The sequence below is a fragment of the Salmo salar genome, chromosome 23 (assembly GCF_965601325.2).
Source record: "Salmo salar chromosome 23, fSalSal1, whole genome shotgun sequence".
In the NCBI taxonomy this organism is placed as follows: domain Eukaryota; kingdom Metazoa; phylum Chordata; class Actinopteri; order Salmoniformes; family Salmonidae; genus Salmo; species Salmo salar.
Window position 1 is genome coordinate 32862772 of NC_138313.1, and position 21833 is coordinate 32884604.

General features: G+C 46.3%; 1 protein-coding gene across 1 annotated transcript in view; it reads right to left on the reverse strand.

Annotated features, from left to right (window-relative positions):
* The window catches only part of LOC106584419 (C3 and PZP-like alpha-2-macroglobulin domain-containing protein 8), a 53694-nt gene that overhangs the window by 4380 nt on the left and 27481 nt on the right, over positions 1–21833 (reverse strand). Inside the window, exons 27-40 of the mRNA XM_014169727.3 lie at positions 21725–21806; positions 15300–15456; positions 15066–15140; positions 13316–13481; positions 13068–13154; positions 12765–12901; positions 12386–12541; positions 8238–8300; positions 4185–4438; positions 3927–4014; positions 1827–1901; positions 1609–1714; positions 1297–1407; positions 302–514 (exon numbers count right to left, since the gene is read on the reverse strand). Coding sequence (XP_014025202.1) covers positions 302–514; positions 1297–1407; positions 1609–1714; positions 1827–1901; positions 3927–4014; positions 4185–4438; positions 8238–8300; positions 12386–12541; positions 12765–12901; positions 13068–13154; positions 13316–13481; positions 15066–15140; positions 15300–15456; positions 21725–21806 — 1770 coding nt within the window. The remainder of the gene's footprint in view (positions 1–301; positions 515–1296; positions 1408–1608; positions 1715–1826; positions 1902–3926; positions 4015–4184; positions 4439–8237; positions 8301–12385; positions 12542–12764; positions 12902–13067; positions 13155–13315; positions 13482–15065; positions 15141–15299; positions 15457–21724; positions 21807–21833) is intronic.

Consider the following 21833-nt stretch of genomic DNA (forward strand, 5'->3'; position numbering starts at 1 on the left):
GAGCCTGGCTGGCAGAGACATTGGGAGGGGTTCAGATCCTGGCTGGCAGAGACAGTGGGAGGGGTTCAGAGCCTGGCTGGCAGAGACACTGGGAGGGGTTCAGAGCCTGGCATGCTAGTGTTAGGAGCAGCCAGTGGGTTTGATGACACAGCTGTAGCAGCTTTCATTTCAATCATTCAGAGGATGAATTGACATCAAACTCATGAATTGATTAAATGGCCATTACTGTCATTGAGGATTTTTCAACTCATTAACTGAATTTCAAATGGAATGGAGCCCATCCCTGGTAGAGTAGTCTTACTCTGAGGACAATGGGACATGGGCACTTGTTCTATGCGGGTCCCATTGCGGCAGGCAAAGACCTCCATCTGACACTGGTTCTGGTAGAGATGTCCGTCTGAGCCACACACCAGCTCTCCGTCGTAGCCACAGTCCCTGTAGCAGGTGCAACGCTCAAACTGCTCCTCCTCCAGACAGCCAAACACCTTGTTACATTGGTTCCCCTGGACAAAGCCTGGGTCAAAGGAAAAACACCAGACAGGAGAAATTATATATTTTTCAACTTTGGGGATCTTGAACTTTTGCTTTTTTCTAACAATATGTATCAACATTGTGTGACTTAAGTAGTGGAATTCAACCATTATAATATTACTTCATAGTAAAATACACAGGACAAAAAAATATTTTCCAAACATGGGTCAGGCAAATAAAGAGATGACATCTTTCATAGGAGGGAAAGTGTTAGGCGAGAGAGAGAAAAAAATGAGTGTGTGAGAGGATGTGTGTGTGTTGATGAGCGCTGTTCCCCAGGGTCTGGGCACAGCCTTGGTTCCAGCCCCTCAGCTTCTCTCTCTCTCAGCCAAGCCGGCAAAACACAGCATCAACACAAACAGGGTCATCCACCCATCACCACGGTGACAGGGGCAAACTTTGCCATTTGTTGTAGCAACATCGGTCCCCGCTAATGAGAGTGTGTGTATGTGCATGTGTCGCTGAAACGGAAACACTCAGCTCGGCACGATGACAACCAGGGCCAGTGGGCATTCCTGTGTTGGCCTGCTTTTCTGTTTCTTCTCTTCCCAACATCTGCCCGTGCCAATAACAGTTTAGGCACGACACACACGCTCTTAGAAAGTCAAAGGACAGGAAATGGAGGTTTACAGAGGAGCCCCGTCAGACACAAGTCACACTCGCTCTCTCTCTCACTGTTTCATTAGCTGGGCTTAATGGGGACTAACACAAATAGAATGTTGTAGTTCCGTTAATGGACATACAGTAGAGTGTTGTAACTCTTACCTATCCACTGATTGGTTGAGCTCTCCACCTCGTTGCACGTGGTGCCGTCACACAGCTTGCGGGCCAGGGGACTGCTCTCGCTCACATTGTAAAAGCGGGTGGCCTCAAATGCTGTATAGCGAGAGAGAGACAGAAACACACAGCTTTGTAGGAGTAGTGGACAACTCTGTACTTGCATTTTAAACCACAGACCAGAGAATTCCAATTTCCTCTGAGAGAAGGCTGTCAGTTAATCATCGTGAAGACGGAGGAGGGTTTTCCTGCTCGCAAAGTGAGGTGCTGTTAAAAATATTCATCACGTCAGAGGCACACCTGGTTCGTAGTAGTCGTACACCTTGACCGGAACAGGCGCTGTCTTGCCCATTATGTACTCCCTGACAGCCTGGAAGGCCACACATGTCATACACTGACTGGATATCTGCGTTGTGGGACAAGTACAGAGACAGGGCAAGCATGTCAAACAGTTAGAACTGATCACAGTACAGTACACCACAGATTACAAAGGTGATATACCGGTATGGCTAACTCACCTCATCAAAGTAGAAGAGGACCTTCCTTCCATCCACTTCGTACCTCTTCAGACCAACCCTCTTGTCCAGCAGCAGCTTTATGATAGGAAAAGGGGGATGAACTACTCAATCAAACATTAGGTCATAAGGTCAAATACCGCTTTCAACAAACACCCTTATATTAGTATATACTTATAGTACAGAACCAGGGACAGGACCCAGAGTCCGACTCAATGCTAAACTTTTCTGTTGTCTCACTGATGACCAGTGAGAATTCTGGTGACCTTTCAGTCCAGTTGTAGGTAGGTCAAGCCAAGTCTGTTTACAAGCCAAGGGGAGGGAGCCAGCTTCCAATAACAGTACCAGTGTCGACTGTCTACGAGGGAGTTGCTGTTTACTGCCTAAGGGGATAGGTGTTGTGGGAAGTATGGTGGTGGGGGTAATTCCTCCCACAGGGCTCTCTAAAAGGTGGCAGTCCTACGGACAGATTAAGTTTATGAGGTGCTCAGCCTGAGCTGGCGCCACTGGGACACACACACACACACACACACACACACACACACACACACACACACACACACACACACACACACACACACACACACACACTGTGTGTGTATAAGTGTGTTGGCTGTGTTGTTTTCTCCCTTGACAATAACTATAATTATAGTAACAACTTGAAATGTATTCCATTCACTTTCTCTGAGCACTTAAAGTAACATAAAGTAGGTAGCATAGTGTGAAAGGCATTTTGCTCCATTCAGCTCAGCTCATTTTATGGATAAAAAGGGCAATAGAGGCCAAAGTATGTGGTGTAAGGATTCCAAGTAATATCTATGAAAACAACAAGACATGACTGCATAAGCGAGGCTCCGTCTCGTGATGTGAGGAATGCTGCTGGTCAGGGCAGCCAGGCAGTCGTACAGCAGGGAGGCGAGCAGGGCTGGCTCTGTAAACGGAGCTTGTAAGCCACTTCAATATACAGGTCAGCACCGACTCCCTCAAGTCTCAGGGAGAGAGTGTGTGTGTGTGTGTGTGTGTGTGTGTGTGTGTGTGTGTGTGTGTGTGTGTGTGTGTGTGTGTGTGTGTGTGTGTGTGTGTGTGTGTGTGTGTGTGTGTGTGTGTGTGTGTGTGTGTGTGTGTGTGAGTGGGTGTAAATCTGTCCCCCCAGGTAGGTAGGTCTTTACGAAGGTGGATAGTTTGATTTTGGGGCCCATAACTCTGCAGTAATGAGGGAGACAAGTGTTTTGAAGAGGGCCTGGGGAGGTGACTTCAACTAACCTCTCACCCCCCTCTCTAAGATGTCTGCCATGCGTCCCTCTCCCCTGGCTCTCAGAGTGGGGTAGTTGGAATAAACAATGGCAACCCCCAGTGGCCCAGCCCTTCCCTGGTGGCTGGGTTATAACCCCAGAGAGGGTCTGTGAGGGTTTGTGCTGGCTCCTTGTGGAGCCCCATAGCAACAGTAACATCACTGGGCCAGAGCTGGCCCTCATCCAGACACTGCAGTAAAAATACCCTCTCAATAGTGATTACCCCACTGCTGTATCCACACACACACACACACACACACACACACACACACACACACACACACACACACACACACACACACACACACACACACACGTATTCCCAGTAACATTCAGCATGACCCCTGTGTTTACAAGAGAAGCAGAGCAGAGTACTCAGTACAGTGGCGCAAATGTTTTGTCTATATCTGCCAAGAGTAGCAGCACAATGGCAGAGCCACTCAATGTCTTCCTCCGTTAAACACACGTCCACAAACACCTCTCTGAGACAGGGGAAGAAGCATGAGCAGCATAGGGGACTGAGCAAAGCAGAAGGGGACTGATCAATTCCACACCACACCTCTGAAATGGCCATCAGATGTGAGCCGTGTCTGTCTTTGTCTTTTTGGGGGGGGGTGTTGTGTTTTATTGTCACATACACAGTGAAATGTGTTGTTTTACAGGGTCAGCCATACCTTGCCCAAGGGCACATCTTCAGACAGTCGGAATTCGCACCAGTGACCTTTCGGTTACTGGCCCAACGCTCTAACCGCTAGACTACATGCCGTCTGTCTGTATGACATTGTAATGTGAGTGTATGTTTATGTCCTACCCTCTCCAAACTTTCCACATCGGCACGGAAACCTGACAGCAGAGGGACCTCCAAGACAGCCATGTTGGAAGAACCTGTGTGGAGCCACCTGAAGAGAGAAAAATGCTAAGCGAGTTAGATGCTAAGCTAAATGCTAGTAGAACTAGGCCAACCACCAGGCTAAACGCTAGCAGAACTAGGCCAACTGCTAGCAGATCTAGGCCAACTACCAGGCTAGATGCTAGTTAGGCTAAAAGGCTGCTGCAGTCTCTGCAGTACCTGGCGCAGGCTTCCAGGGTGATACGGTAGTCTAGGTCGTCTTGGTGGGCTGCGGGATCTTCATCGTCTGTGGCAGCCCGGCGTTTGCGGCTCAGCTCCGAGCGGTTGTCGGAACGGGATCGCCAGCGAAGGCTGGCGTGGCGGGGGGAGGGCGGGGCTGACGGGTGGCGCTTCTGCCTGGGCTCCTTCAGGTCCACCTTAAGCTGGAAGGCTGGCTTGGCCACGGGGTCAGGCACGTTGTAGGATACATCAATCTGAGGCGAGAACACAAGCAGAGCTTGGAGAGACAGAATTTATTCCCGATTCCGGAGGTAATAGAAATTGCAGAGAACCTATGTTGCAGAGCAAACCCATTGAGTGTGGAAGCAAGTACACACACACGCAAGCACGCGCTCTTGCACATACGTACGCATGTACACACACACACACACGCTCTCTTTAATCATGCCTAACTTGTCATCTCATTACAGCCCAGGTGCTCCAGGCCTCAGGCACTGGCCGACCGAAGAGAGGGAGAGAGAGATGTGCTGAGGGAGGGAGAGGTGTGGGTGGAGGGATAGAGGTGTGAAAGCTGGAAAAGTGGTGTATGTGTAGAGGGAGGAAGGTTTGCAGGAATGTGTGGAGTGAGAAGGGGGACAGAGATAGGCTGCTCCCTCTAATTCTCCCATTTCTCCCTCTCTCCCCTCCCAGAGAACCTGAGCCCTAGGACCATGCATTAGGACTACCTGGCCTGACGACTTCTAGCTGTCGCTGTCCCCAGTCCACCTGGTCGTGCTGCTGATCCACTTTCTGCTGTTCTGCCTGCGGCTATGGAACCCTGACCTGTTCACCGGACCTGCTACCTTATCCCAGACCTGCTGTTTCGACGCTCTCTCTCTTTCACCTGCTGTCTCGACCTCAATGTTCGGCTATAAAAAAGCCAACTGACATTTACTCCTGAGGTGCTGCCCTGTTGCACCCTCTATCACCACTGTGATTATTATTTGACCCTGCTGGTCATCTATGAACATTTGAAGAACGATCTAGCCTTAATGGCCATGTACTTGTTTAATCTCCACCGGCACAGCCAGAAGAGGACTGGCCACTCCTCAGAGCCTGGTTCATCTCTAGGTTCCTCTCATGGATTGTGTATGTGTGCAATTCAGAGAGTGAATGGGCAAGACAAAATATTGAAGTGCCTTTGAACGGGGTAAGGTAGTACACTACATGACCAAAAGTATGTGGACACCTGCTCGTCGAACATCTCATTCTAAAATCATGGGCATTAATATGGAGTTGGTCCCCCCTTTGCTGCTATAACAGTCTCCACTCTTCTGGGAAGGCTTTCCACTAAATGTTGGAACATTGCTGCAGGGACTTGCTTCCATTCAGCCATCTGAGCATTAGTGAGGTCAGACACTGATGTTGGGCGTTTAGGCCTGGCTCGCAGTCCGCATTCCAATTCATCCCAAAGGTGTTCAATGGGGTTGAGGTCAGGGCTCTGCGCAGGCCAGTCAAGTTCCTCCACACCGATCTCGACAAACCATTTATGTAATGTCCTCGCTTTGTGCACGGGGGCATTGGAGCAGGTTGAGAGCTTCAAGTTCCTTGGTGTCCACATTACCAACAAACTAGAATGGTCTAAATGCACCAAGACAGTTGTGATGAGGGCACGACAAAGCCTATTCCCCCTCAGGAAACTAAAAAGATTTGGCATGGGTCCTGAGATCCTCAAAAGGTTCTACAGCTGCAACATCAGGGAGCATCCTGACTGGTTGCATCACTGCCTGGTACGGCAACTGCTCGGCCTCCGACCACAAGGCACTACAGAGGGTAGTGTGTACGGCCCAGTACATCACTGGGGCTAAGCTGCCTGCCATCCAGGACCTCTACACCAGGCGGTGTCAGAGAAGGCCCTAAAACCCCAGTCATAGATTGTTCTCTCTACTACCGCATGGCAAGCGGTACCGGAGCGCCAAGTCTAGTACCAAAAGGCTTCTCAACAGCTTTTACCCCCAAGCCATAAGACTCCTGAACAGGTATTCAAATGGCTACCCAGACTTTTTGCATTGTGTCCCCCCCAACCCCTCTTTTACACTGCTGCTACTCTCTGTTTATCATATATGCATAGTCACTTTAACTATACATTCATGTACATACTACCTCAATTAGCCCGACTAACCGGTGCCCCCACACATTGGCTATCCGGACTATCTGCATTGTGTCCCACCCTCCACCTGCCACCCACCACCCACCAACCCCTCTTTTACGCTACTGCTACTCTCTATTTATCATATATGCATAGTCACTTTAACCATACCTACATGTACATACTACCTCAATCAGCCCGACTAACCGGTGCCTGTATATAGCCTTGCTACTGTTATTTTTCACTGTCTTTTTACTGTTGTTTTTTATTTCTTTATCTATTGTTCACCTAATACCTATTTTTTGCTTAAAAATTGCACTGTTGGTTAGGGCCTGTAAGTAAGCATTTCACTATAAGGTCTACACCTGTTGTATTAGGCGCACGTGACAAATACACTTTGATTTGATTTGATTGTCATGCTGAAACAGAAAGGGCCTTCCCCAAACTGTTGCCACAAAGTTGGATGCCCAGAATCATCTAGAATGTCATTGTATGCTGTGGCGTTAAGATTTCCGGATGATGAAAAACAGCCCCAAACCATTATTCCTTCTCCATCAAACTTTACCGTTGTCACTATGCATATGGACAGGTAAAGTTGTCCTGGCAACCGCCAAATCCAGATTAATCCGTAGGACTGACAGATGGTGAAGCGTGATTCACTCCAGAGAACGCATTTCCACTGCTCCAGAGTTCAATGGCGGCGAGCTTTATGCCAAGCGTCAGCTGGAGTGGTGTAAAGCTCGCTTGGCATTGCGCATGGTGCGCAAGCTGACGCTTGGCATTGCGCATGGTGATCTAAGGCTTGTGCGCGGCTGCTCGGCCATGGAAAGCCATTTCATGAAGCTCCCGGCAAACAGTTCTTGTGCTGACTTTGCTTCCAGAGGCAGTTTGGAACTCGGTTGTGAGTGTTGCAACCAGGGACAGAACATTTTTACGTGCTACGTGCTTTAGCACTCGGCGATCCCGTTCTGTGAGCTTGTGTGGCCTACCACTTCGCCGCTGAGCCGTTGATGCTCCTAGACGTTTCCACTTCACAATAACAGCACTTACAGTTGACCAGGGCAGCTCTAGCAGAGCAGAAATTTGATGAACTGACTTGTTGGAAAGGTGGCACCGTCATAGGATACTGGGGCTATACCCCAGTGTATATATGTAATAATAAAATTTATAATAATTTGGTGGGCACTTGTACCTGTCCTATTTTACACATGTACAAGTGTGTATTAATACGCATGTGTGAATTGGAAATGTGTTTTTTGCATATCCCAACTCTCCCTGAGACACCCTTGGAGAGTAGGGTCACGGGCCACAGTCTGCCATTATCAATGGCAACCCTGTAGGAATTAGGGTTTAAGTGCCTTGCTCAAGGGCACATTAACAGATTTTCACCTTGTCGACTCAGGGATTCTAACTAGCAACCTTTCGGTTACTGTCCTAACGCTCTAACCGCCAGGCTACCTGCTGCATGTATTACACTGCAGAATTATGCTTATAAGATTTCTGTCTTTTTTCAAAGGATCCAATAACTGTTAATGTTATCTGAAGGATCACAGAACCCATTTGAGACCAGTATAATGATCACCTGTCATGTGAAGAGGGATAAGGTTGACAGGCTCTTCTAAACATGCAGGAAAGGCAAAGCGAGGAGAGGAGGAACGCTGTGTTCTATCTATGCACCCTGGCCTCAAATAGCTTTCTGTTTTAGTGACAAGGTACAGGAAAAACAGCATCCTATCCAGTGTAATTGGGGAACGAACAGTCCCTGCTGAACAATTCCCTACGTTTTACAAGATCATTACGATTTACAGTCAGGAATTTGGGCATTAGAGCAATGAGTCATGGGAATGCACTGGCTTTTCCCCTCTGGAGGATTCTCAGTGTGTGAAAGATAAAATTATAGAAGGGAGTGATCAGAAGTAACGTACCTGCATGAGACAGCAGCCCTCGCCTTTAGCACTGACAAACAGCCCTGTGGGAATACTGGGAATCTGCAGAGAGAGGAGGGGAGGGAGAGAGAGACAGAGCGAGAGAGAAAGAGGAAGAAAGGGATAATAGGGTTGAGAGAGAAGAGGGGTGGGATAGAGGTGAGAGACAGAATTATGGTTAGAGAGAGCAACCATCAAACAGGCAAAGCATTAAAACAGGACTAAAATTGAATCCTACTACACCGGCTCTGATGCTCGTCGGATGTGTCAGGGCTTGCAAACTATTACGGACAACAAAGGGAAACCCAGCCGTGAGCTGCCCAGTGACGCAAGCCTACCAGATGGGCTAAATGCCTTTTATGCTCGTTTCGAGGAAAGCAACACTGACGCATGCATGATAGCACCAGCTGTTCTGGACAACTGTGTGATCACGCTCTCCGTAGCCGATGTGAGTAAGAACTTTAAGCAGGTCAACATTCACAAGGCTGCGAGGCCAAGTGTATTCACTGACATTTTCAACCTCTCCCTGACCGAGTCTGTAATACCTACATGTAGGCGTGAGTGCTTAGTCCCCTCCTGTACTCCCTGTTCACCCACAACTGCGTGGCCAAGCACAACTCCAACACCATCATTAAGTTTGCTGATCACCAACAACGATGAGACAGCCTATATGGAGGAAGTCAGAGACAACCTCTTCCTCAATGTGAGCAAAACAAAGGAGATGATCGTGGACTACAGGAAAAGTAGGTCCGAACACGCCCCCATTCACTTTGACGGGGCTGTAATAGAGCAGGTTGAGAGTTTCAAGTACCTTGGTGTCCACATCACCAACAAGCTATCATGGTCCAAACACACCAAGAAAGTCGTGAAGAGGGCACGACAATGCCTTTTCCCCCTCGGGAGACTGAAAAGACTTGGCATAGGTCCCCAGATCCTCAAAAAGTTCTACAGCTGCACCATCGAGAGCATCCTGACCGGTTGTATCACCGCCTGGTATGACAACTGCCCGGCCTCCGACCGTAAGACGCTACAGAAGGTAGTGCGTATGGTCCAGTACATCACTGGGACAAAGCATCCTGCTTTCCAGGACCTATATACTAGGCGGTATCAGAGGAAGGCCCAAAAAATTGTCAAAGACTCCAGTCACCCAAGTCATAAACTGTTTTCTCTGCTACCGAATGGCAAGCGGTACCGAAGCGCCAAGTCTAGGTCCAAAAGGCTACTTAACAGCTTCTACCCGCAAGCCATAAGACCACTGAACAAAGACAACAAAAAAATCCAGGAGCATGGCCTTATTTCTATTACAGCGTATTGGATAACTGTCATTCATATTCCATTCACCCAGTTCAATGTAACATTGATAGGTTTAGGCTAATACATGACACTCAAATTTTCCCTAGACCCATCATGAGGTTGCTACAATCTAGCCTATGAATGAAAGTTTACAATGTAGGTGCACACAAGTCGAGAGAAAATATTTAGGTGACAGACAGTGACACATGGACAGACAGTGACACTTTCAATATCTAGGGCGAAATCATTAGTCCAACAGTTACAAACGAGAGTTTCTATTGGACAAATTCAGGTATTTTTATCCCTGTTTCGTTTGCTTCCATTTAAGAAATGTTTTTCAACAGAATTAGCGGAATGAATACACCCCTGATCACGCGTAAACCACAGTTCACTTCCATTGCAGCCATGTTGGTTGCATCACTGGTTGCTTCATTGCCTGGTATGGCAACTGCTCGGCCTCTGACCGCAAGGCGCTCCAGAGGGTAGTGCGAATGGCCTAGTACATCACTGGGGCCAAGCTTCCTGCCATCCAGGACCTCTATACCAGGCGGTGTCAGAGTAAGGCCCTAAAAATTGTCAAAGACTCCAGCCACCCTAGTCATAGACTGTTCTCTCTGCTACGATCTATGCATAGTCACATCTATGCATAGTTATCATCTATGCATAGTCACTTTAATAACTCTACCTACATGTACATGTTACCTCAACTAACCGGTGCCCCCACACATTGACTCTGTACCGGTACCCCCTGGTATATAGTCTCGCTATTGTTATTTTACTGCTGTTCTTTAATTACTTGTTACTTGTATTTCTTATTCTTATCCATATTTTTTTAAACTGCATTGTTGGTTAGGGGCACGTAAGTAAGCATTTCACTGTAAGGTCTACACCTGTTGTATTCGGCGCATGTGACTAATAAAATTGTATTTTTTGTTGTTGTATTCCTTCTCGCCTCTACGCACTCTCCTCCTCTTACCTTTTCGTTTGTGGACTTCAAAGCACAACACATCAGCTGTATGTGACCAGGCGAAAAAACATTTCCAAGCCAAACCATGTCATAACTGCTACACACAGCCTACATCGTTGTCCTCATATTAGCTAAAGTAACGTCCTAGTTAACATAGCTAATAGCACTAATGTGTTAGTAAACTGCTCCAATCATGCAGTAACATTACAGTGTACAGTCAGTAAGCAGTTTAGCACTTAAACCAGCAGGCCCCGGTGGAAATTAATTAATATAACCAAAAGCTTACCTTGACATGGAAGGGTTCCAGTGTTGTACATTTACATTTTACATTTTAGTCATTTAGCAGACGCTCTTATCCAGAGCGACTTACAGTAGTGAATGCATACATTTCAGTTGTGGTGGATAGTCATAGCCAACTAGCTAACATAGCATCCCTCTGTTTGAGCAGGGTGTTTCAGTAGGCTAAACTAACTAACGTTAGCTGCATTTGCAAGTAAGTGAAACTGAAAGTGAAAAGACAAGACGAAATCTCTATCTCTTGCTTCTTTTTTTTTAAAGAAATTAATTTGTTGAAAAGTGTTCAACTATTGACTTTCTCTCTCTTTGAGTCAACTACTCACCACATTTTATGCACAGCAGTGCTAACTAGCTGTAGCTTATGCTTTCAGTACTAGATTCATTCTCTGATCATTTGATTGGGTGGACAACATTTCAGTTCATGCTGCAAGAGCTCTGATAGGTTGGAGGACGTCCTCCGGAAGTTGTCATAATTACTATGTAAGTCTATGGAAGGGGGTGAGAACCAAGAGCCTCCTAGGTTTTGTATTGAAGTCAATGTACCCAGAGGAGGAAGGAAGCTAGCTGTCCTCTGGCTACACCATGGTGCTACCCTACAGAGTGCTATTGAGGCTACTGTAGCTCTTCATTGCAAAATAGTGTGTTTTAATCAATTATTTGGTGACTTGAAGATATTTAGTATAGTTTTATCTAAAAATGATACTTTTTTGAATGTTTTACAATTTTTTTGAATGAAATTCACTGAGGATGGTCCTCCCCTTCCTTCTCTGAGGAGCCTCCACTGATATAGTCTCATTATTGTTATTTTATTGTGTTACTTTTTTTATATATATTAGTAAATATTTTCTTAGCTCTATTTTCTTAAAACTGCATTGTTGGTTAAGGGCTTGTAAGTAAGCATTTCACGGTAAGGTATATATATATATAACAACAGACATTTTGTCATTGCTTGTACTATTGTGAACTTTAGCTTTTTTCCCCCTGAATCTGCTGATTTTATGTATAGCTGCAATTTGAAAGGGCTTCAACTTCTACACCTGTTGTATTCGGCGCATGTGACAAATAAAATTTGATTTGATTTGAATGCTGTTGACATAAGCAGCAGCAGTCAAATAGCCTGGTCACTAACCAGCATAGCTAAATTACCCCCAATTAAACTGACACAGCTAATTAGGGCAGATAATTACATGCCTGGCAGAGGGAACAAAAGTTCAAGCCCTTACTTGAGCTACTCCCTCACTGTGGGGATGAGAAGGAAATGTAGACGCACAGCCTGAACAAACTGACTGGTTCATTCACTGGGAAACACATTCCATTGCTTAGATAAAGTCTCCTAGTTATCCTCAACTGCGTTGACTTAGTGGATGTTATTTAAGATACCCTTCAACATTGAAAATGGACAATTCTGTAATTTATGTTTCTGTGTGTAGTGTGTATCTTGGTATAGTAGGGGTCCCTTAACTACCTGAGCAAGAGTGTTTACCTCAGAAAGAAGATGCCCTTCGGCACAGATCTAGCATCAGATTACCTTCCTCCAATCCTAACCTTAACCATTATGAGAGTCTAAGGGCAACGTGACCCTACTCCTTACCGAGGCGCTCTGCAGGATCTTTTGGTTGTCGCGGTGCAGTTCAAAGCTCTCCTGGAAGTCCAGGTTGGTAGAGGCCAGAGAGATGGTCAGGTTGACTCCTCCCACATATGACAGGATAGCGTACTCAGACAACGCCTGAAGAGCTACACACGTGTCCTAGAAAAGAGGATAGACACACAGTTATTAGAAGGATACTTTGGACACAGTCTGACCAGATGACCAGTTACCAGTTGTTTCAAATATACTTTGGTGAGCTAGTTATCTCTTCTAAAAGATATTTGAAATGTCAGTGAGGCTAATCTGGTAAAATAAAGGAAAAATACAACCACATTTTGGAGAATGCTTTGGACAAAGAGGCGGAGAGGCTTGTGAGGGGTACCTGTGTGGAGGAGAAGCCCCCGAGGGCGTTCCTCTGCTGGGAGAGCCACTTGACCACAGGCAGGGCGGAGGCCACATCACCCAGTAGGGTGTAGGTCAGCAGGCCGTATGCTGTCATCTCCACCTCCGCTGACACCACTGGGACATGGAGGAGACTATTAGTATGCAAACACTAGACAGCCACCAGACATTCACACTAATACTAAAAGTCAAGACGTGAGAACATCTTAAGCAGTCATAGAGGATAGTCTAGCTGTGGCCACAGGAGGCGAGACAGTGTGTGTGTGTGTGTGTGTGTGTCTACCTGACTGAGAAAGACCGTCACTAAAGCCCATGAAGGTGTCCTCATCGGTCACCCTGCTGCCCGTCAGACTCCAGTGGGTGAAGCCGTCTGATTGAAACAGAAAAGAAATAACAGTGAGTGATGGAGAGAAAGGAAAGTGTAAGGAACAGTGTGAGAAAGAACAGTGGAGCTGTCATGTTAGTTTAGTGTTTAATATGAATTGGTAGGCAACCAAACTGATATGAGATCAGTTCCTTACAGCTGAGTACCTTGCGTGATGGCCATGTGGTTGAGGCGTCGGAGGGCGAGGGAAGCGTAGGGGCTTCGTAGCAGAGCCAGGGCGTAGGAAGACAGAGCTGTGGTATACGGGTCATCAGCTGTGTATGTGTTACTCTCCAGGAAACCCTTCGCCTTGGCCACAGCAATCTTCTCCTCCTGGGGAAGAGTACACATATTTATATAAATACACACACACACACACACACACACACACACACACACACACACACGTGCGCTACCACATTGCACACACAGACCAAACCTTCGTACGAGAAATGGATACACCTCTCTCCACAACGCCTTCCCTCCATCCGTATTCATCTTTCGCTTAAGTCAGGCATATTTGATCTTTGCTGAATGTTCAAGCTCTGTACTGTTCCAACTCATGCTCCCCAACTCAGATGTGCTGCTTATCAAAAGGCAAATAAACATTCTCTTAGCCATTAAAGGTAGGAGCACTTTCATCTTTTCCAGATGTGCCCCCTTTTCCTGAGCGCACTCAGATGAGACTTCAACAGCCGCTGACTTTAGTCTGCCTAGTCATCTTTTAATTAACTGAATTTGTAAGGAGGAAGGAGTTTTGCTTTGATGTCAAGAATCCTTTTATAGTTGGTATCAGTTTTAAAAGGCTTGATTCTCTGAAGAGCCCTTCAGGATAGATAGGGAAGGATAGGAAGACTGGAAGAGAAGGGGGGGGGGGGGGGGGGGGGGGGGGGGGGGTTGTGAAGGGGGAGGGAAATGGATGGAAGGGATCCAGAGTGAAGAAATACTTTGTGAATACTTTGTGAAGAGCTGTGCATGAATGAATTGAGAGCTGACACAATAACAATCTGGGGTTTAACATTGGTATTGGCAACACGCTCAAAGTAGGACAAAGCATAAACATTACATGGACTCACTCCCTGTACAGATAAACAGCAACATTCTTCTGCAACAATGACTTTGGCAGATAAAGGGCCTACCGCACTTAAAATAAAGGACACTGCTACCTTTCAATAGCCAAAGATATCTTTTTACTAGAGCGACCATGACAAAATGTCAGTGTCACTGCCAGTGTGTTCAAAGGTGTTGCTTCAAAGAACATTACAGAGGGTTTAACTGGCCGGTGAGCACGTCGTCTCGGGTTCAGCACCAGGGTAAGAGCATGGCGAGGTACACAATGACAGGAATGTGGCCGAGGTGTACTACCTTCCACAGGCATCATTGTCTCTGCATGTCCTCCTCATAAATGTCTTGATGCAGTCAGCCAGGGATTAGATATTAGATTACCGCCACTGGAGCATAACAAATATCAGGGGGTGCCGTGCCAGAACATCCATCTTTAGTGCTGATGGGAATGTACCGGCAAACACACAGTAACGCACGCACACACACAGACACACACACCAGAGGAGGCTGGTGGGAGGAGCTATAGAAGGACGGGCTCATCGTAATGGCTGGAATGGAATAGCATCAAACGTATTGAACATATGGAAACCACCTGTTTGACTCCGTTCTATTGATTCCATTCCAGCTATTACAATCAGCCCGTCTGCCTATAGCTCCTCCCACCAGCCTTCTCTGACACACACACATACACACACATTCTGTTATTAGGTCTGAGCTTGAAAGATTCACTGAAAGTCCAATTTACATCCACATATAAATGTAAGGTTAGGATTCGCTGTGCTAAATAATGCTGTTCAGGAGGTGAGGCTGATTGGTAAGAAAGGTCATGGTCCCACCCACTGTTCCTCTTACCTCTGTAGTTATTCCTGTCTCCAGGAGGGCTGCAACCACGTACGCCGTCAACGAGATCTTTCCATGGATTCCTCCCTTTAGATGGAGAATAACACTGGTTAATGGTCCCTATGAAAACACACACACCTCGTCCGTGTACATCCCTCCACACTGTCTATGGTTCTGGGTCACTCTGTCAGGCATCACCACAGGTCAGTCTCCTGTTACACAACACAGATACACCCACGCACGCACCTGCAGGTCTTTGTTGAGGATGCGTCCCATGGCAGGGAAGGAGCCCTCCTCTCTCTGGTGGTTGATGAGCCAGGCCTTGGCAGCACGCAGCTCTTCTGGGTCAATGAAGATGAACCCACGAGACTGAGCAAAGGATTTCAACACAAACGCTGTCAGCCTGGAGAGGAGTGAGAAAGAGAAAAGAGACAGAGACAGAGACAGGGAGGGAGGGAGGGAGGGAGGGAGGGAGGGAGGGAGGATTGGGTCTCTTTCAAGCATGTGCTGACATATCGTTCAAAAATACTTATCAAACTTCACATCAGAGTTCACATAAACCATTTGAATGGGGTGGAATCTTCCCCAACCAGTCACACATTTTAAATCTCTAAACAGAAACAAGGTTGAGTGAGATGGTAGCTGTTACATGCCACGTCATGGTGAGAAGATCAAACTACATAAAAATCCTGTCAGGCAAAAACAGACTGACAGAGAGAGGGATGGAGTGGTTGGTAGAGAGCGAGGGATGGAGTGGTTGGTACAGAGCAAGGGATGCAGTGGTTGGTACAGAGCGAGGGATGGAGTGGTTGGTACAGAGCGAGGGATGGAGTGGGTGGTACAGAGCGAGGGATGGAGTGGTTGGTACAGAGCGAGGGATGGAGTGGTTGGTACAGAGCGAGGGATGGAGTGGTTGGTACAGAGCGAGGGATGGAGTGGTTGGTACAGAGCGAGGGATGGAGTGGTTGGTACAGAGAGAGGGATGGAGTGGTTGGTACAGAGCGAGGGATGGAGTGGTTGGTACAGAGCGAGGGATGGAGTGGTTGGTACAGAGCGAGGGATGGAGTGGTTGGTACAGAGCGAGGGATGGGGTGGTTGGTACAGAGCAAGGGATGGAGTGGTTGGTACAGAGCGAGGGATGGAGTGGTTGGTACAGAGCAAGGGATGGGGTGGTTGGTACAGAGCGAGAGATGGAGTGGTTGGTACAGAGCGAGGGATGGAGTGGTTGGTACAGAGCGAGGGATGGAGTGGTTGGTACAGAGCGAGGGATGGAGTGGTTGGTACAGAGCGAGGGATGGAGTGGTTGGTACAGAGAGAGGGATGGAGTGGTTGGTACAGAGCGAGGAAGAGCAGATGAAGATGAAGATGGAGGAGGAGTGAGTAAAACGCAGATAGTCGCCACAGGATCCAGCAGCTTTTCAGTGTCAAGAACGAGGACTTTCACAAAGCCAAATCAAGTATGTTTCTGCATGCTGGAATATCCCAAAAACATTCCGAACATATAAAAAACAGTCATCCCCAGGGAAGGTATCTGTAATGTCCAGAAACGGTGTGTGACCTGGAGTTTCTGAACTGGAATCACAGCGGGAATCAAACCCCAGATCCATAGAGAGGCCAATGGTGAGGGACCCATCTAGGCTAATAAACACACGGTCATACATAAACAACTGCCCTTAGTGAAACCTGCACACTCTGGCCAATGCTCTTTAATTACAGACCAGCATTCCATTACAGCATCCTCCCCAGAGCAGCCAAATGATGAGACAAGCTGCTTACCATAACAAATGGGGAAATAAATAAATAAACCATGTTTTTTTTCTTCCAAACATACATTTGGGCCGTAACTCAAGGAACAAGCCAAGAGAGAGTAAGAAAAAAATCTCTCCCATAAACCACGGTATTAAATCTTCTCTTGCTGTGCCCTAGAAGTTATGTCTCCCCAGAGAGGCAGCAAGAATTTTTATAATGTTAAGTAATATTGTGTCACCGGCTTTAACTGCCAGGCCCCAGAGAGAGTTGCTGGGTAGCGTAAAGATGATTTAGTGGGCGAGTAAACGCCAGAGACCGGGCTGCTTCCTCCACTCTGGCCGGCTGAAGTCCCTCCCTCCCTCCCTCCCTCCCTGCGGGCTTCCACTCCCTTACTGGAGTTTGGGGAAGTTGATGACATGTTGTTATGGATAGCACACAGAGGTCATTCAGAACAGCACCTTGGAGCTGGATCCTGGAACGTCAATAGAAGTTGGAACCAAAGTTTTTCATAATTACCTAAAGGAACGACCAAGACTTACTGACAAGTAAGTCCCATGTTAACAACGCCACAACATGATCAATTCCCTAGCTACTGGTTATTTTGATGCAGGTTTTATAACAATTTATTGTTTGAGAAGTACTTACAAAAAGTTGGTCATATGGAGTCCAAATAGACAGAGGTTTTCTAAAGAAGTCCAAACAGAAGATTTCAAATCTTCAAAGTCAAGATAGATACAAATGTATAGTTCTGGTTGCTCAAAGTCATAAAGTCATAAAGGAAGCAGATGACCCTGGTTCTCTTACAGTTGTTGCTGCAGTCAGTTTTAGTTTGAATGAATGATAGAGTGCTCTGTTTGTGGTAAAACCAGATGGACACACACACACACACACACACACACACACACAGAGAGAGAGACCTAACCCCTCATCGCCTGCCTGTCATGACCCCACTCATCGCCACACACACACACACACACACACACACACACACACACACACACACACACACACACACACACACACACACACACACACACACACACACACACACACACACACACACACACACACCAGGGCTTTAATAGCAGTGTATGTGAGAGGGAAGAGAAGGGGTTACCATGTCCAAGCACAGAGCGATAACAACCATTCTCCATTTCAACATGTAAACGTCTATCAATCAAGCATCCAGTTATCTAAGATCTGACTTGATACAAACACCATATTCCTGCTGTATTCACCCTCGTTCCTCACCAAGCCTGTTTGGCATTGGAGTAGAAATCGATTGTTTAACACAACACAGTATTAGTTAGTTCTGTTAGTTCTCTCAATCTCTGCTATCTGTTCCACTTCATGCCAGTCTCAACATGTCCCGTGTGTATCTAACCAGGCACCACTAACAGGCCCAGAGTATGGAGCTTCCATCAGGTTACATATTTACCCCAGGCCAGGGTATTAAGTAGGCTACAGGGATTGAAGGGTTGAAGGGGCGGTGGTTGTGGTGGCAGGGGTTCTGCAGATTACACCAGCATGTGGCTCTCATTGGATCCAGACGGAGGCTGGTATGCAAGCGATGTCGGAAGAGGGGCTGCCAGGTCCGGCCAAGGGCCCACCACAGCACCCCCACCCCCAACCCTGCAAAGACATCTTGACATATCCCAACACCACTTCACTAAACACACAGAGACACAAGCACTCACAATCACACACACACAAACAGAATCACACACACAAACAGAATCACACACACACTCACAATCACAGAATCACACACACACAAACAGAATCACACACACACAAACAGAATCACACACACACAAACAGAATCACACACACACACACACACACACACACACACACACACACACACACACACACACACACACACACACACACACACACACACACACACACACACACACACACACACACACACACACACACACAGAGCATCTGAATCTGCATGAGAGGCAGGCAGGGGGTAGTGATGAAAACCAGCCCATCCTCATCCTTAGCTCTGTGTCCCAATATTCAACCCACAGGGACATACACAGAGACCAGAGCAGAGTAGGGCTAAAAGCCTTGGCATCACCCAGACCAGGCATTAGCGGACGGAGCCTGTGTCATTATGTACAATCTTTTCATTAGTCCCTGCAATTTCCGCTCAAATACATTTTTACAAGCTGGAATACATTAACACTGCATTAAGAGCACTGTTAACCTACCCATAAATGACCTGTGCTAATGATTAACTCTGGAGCCCAAACAAAAGGTGGGTTGTTCTGACATATAAACACCAAGCTGATGGATTAAAACAGTGTATGTTGCTACAGGTTTACATAAGGTTTAACATCCGGCTCCTGCCATGTGGCCCGTGGCTCCAAAACCAATGCTTACACTATTATGGCCGTTACACTTCATTTCGTCTTAATATCCTCTTCCTGCATACAGAGGTTTGAAGGGTTTTTATGTAAAAGTTTAATGTTATCACTAATTACACCGGAGCAGTAATTCAATTGCTTTATTTTTTATACTTTTTAAATTGGTGTAGTTCTTTCCTTGAGCTGTTCTTGTGTATTAATGTTCTGTATTATGTCATGTTTCATGTTTTGTGTGGACCCCAGGAAGAGTAGCTGCTGCTTTCACAACAGTTAATAGGGATCCTAATAAAGTACCAAACACATGCCTCAGTTCCAGTTCGCAGGGCATGTCAATAGGCACAACACATTTTCCGTTAAAGGGCAATTCCACCACTTTTCAACCTCATTTTCATTACCTCCAGCACAATAACAGTGTGTACATATGTGAAGAAAAAAAAGTTCTATACGATGACATTACATTTACATTTTAGTCACTTAGCAGATGCTCTTATCCAGAGCAACTTACAGGAGCAATTAGGGTTAAGTGTCTTGCTCAAGGGCAGCAGTGCTAAATTTGTAAATTGTGAGTTGCCGGAATAAGAGATGGGGGTGACCTGGGGATCTCTGAGCTACCGGAAAATCACCTTTATAATAAAGCATTGTATGCATATCATCGCATTTACGTAGTGGTCTAGACTAGAGCAGTAGAGTAGAGACTTTTTTTGTAGCCTAGGGTCCAGGAAAAATTGTGCCTTTTATAAACACATTTCATGCAATTCTATGTCATTTTACATGACTGGAGACTTTAGCGGAATCTTTTTTAATACCGCACAAATGATTGAAATGTCAGGCTACTTTGACACTGACAAACTGAGAATGTGAGATCATTAAAAACGATCTCATCTTGAATCCATATGTAGCCTAGGCCTAGGTGTGTGGAAGAGACACATATTGTACAATATGAGGAGGAAATGAAAGTCCTAAAAAGCTTCCAGTTTCACTGACTCAACCAATGATGCACAGCTCACTCACCGGCGATGGCCAATGCTCTCGTGCCAAAAGCCTCTCTCTCGTTTTAGTTTGTCAAAAATTGCTGTTGACTTAATAGGCCTATTTGGAAGACAGAGAAGTATTTTTGTTTAAGCAGGAGCCTGTGAGAGATAGGCTACAGACACGCTTCTCTCTCGCACCACAGCACCTGCCACGAGTTGGTCTCTAGGCTACAATGTTGTGCAAATCATAAACCCGGGCTGGCCCAATCCGAATCAATTCTTAAAATATCAGGTGCGGGCTGAAAATCGAAATTTTCACATTAGGCAAAGTTTTTTAGGGGGCAGGAGAATTACAGAGGAGGCAACTCAAATGAACTCTGACCACTTTTATTCCAAGTTTTACATTGCAAACTGCGAAAATTACGTTTCATGCCACGAGAGGTACCGGATCCTGGCAAATAGGTTCCGGAACTAAACAGTTCAAAACTGAGAGGTGCCGGATGCTGTTCCGGCAGGATCCGACTCAAATTAAGCACTGGCACAGACAGATTTTTCACCTAGTTGACTGGGGGATTCAAACCAGAGAGCTTTTGGTTACTGGCCCAATGCTCCTAATCACTATGCTACCTGCCACCATCAAAAGTTTAAACATTTCACAAACAGTCCTTTTCAAACACTATGAGATTCGCAGTGACGTGGGGAGCAATAAAATACTTTCCCACTGGCTAGAAACGCATTGCAGGTTTAAAAAAAATACTTTTCATTTTACTGTCACAGAGAAGCATTTTTTAGGACCTTTATCTTTTTAACCACAGATCATTGAAACGCTCTGTTTTCACATATGTAAACAATGGTATGATGCTGGAGATAATGAATATCAGGTTGAGAAGTGGCGGAATTGCCCTTTAAGTGGCCTGGAGCCTAGCAAGCTCCTCTGTCTCCAGAGGTAGTGTGGGTGTGAGGACGGAGGGAGTGTAATGTAGCCTACATACAGAGGCGGTGCATTGCCCATGGGGCCAAAACAACCAGGGGCCATTCTGTACCGTGTGCATTAACAGCAAATAACTCACTGGAGCCCCATGGCTGCCTGGGGGAACCAATTACGAGTTTGTGTACGATTCTCCTGGGTATATTTAACCTACTGTTTCACAGTCTGAGCTATATTAAATATCATAATACCCACATCAACTAATAAATCACCCTGAAGGTATGCAAGCAGAACATTGGAGCTTCTCATACGCTCCGTATTCACTATTCCAAATATTATGACATGGTTGTGGCCTCTTGCCTGCCTCCAGGGATGTGTAAACATTAAATAAACACTCAGCAAGCCCAAGTCGGCCGAATTAAACACAGGGTTGTGAGGGTATGAATGTTGACCATATGCATACAAAGTTACTGATAAGAGCTTCATTGTTTCTGCCAATAACACGCAGGCCAGGGTAAGTTGAGATGCAATATGCAGTTTTAATCTATGTACCATACAGAGTTAACTGACGTGGGATGTAAACTTAAGGGAACAGCAGATGACATACTGAGGGATGTAATTCTAAGCGAAGAGTAAAGGACTTACCACATGCTCCCAGAGAAATCCCTCTCTCCAAAGGCACTATAAGATCCATCCTGGCGCTTATAGGTCAGTTGTCTCTGGTACCCTGGGAAGGTACAGGGGAGAGGGGATC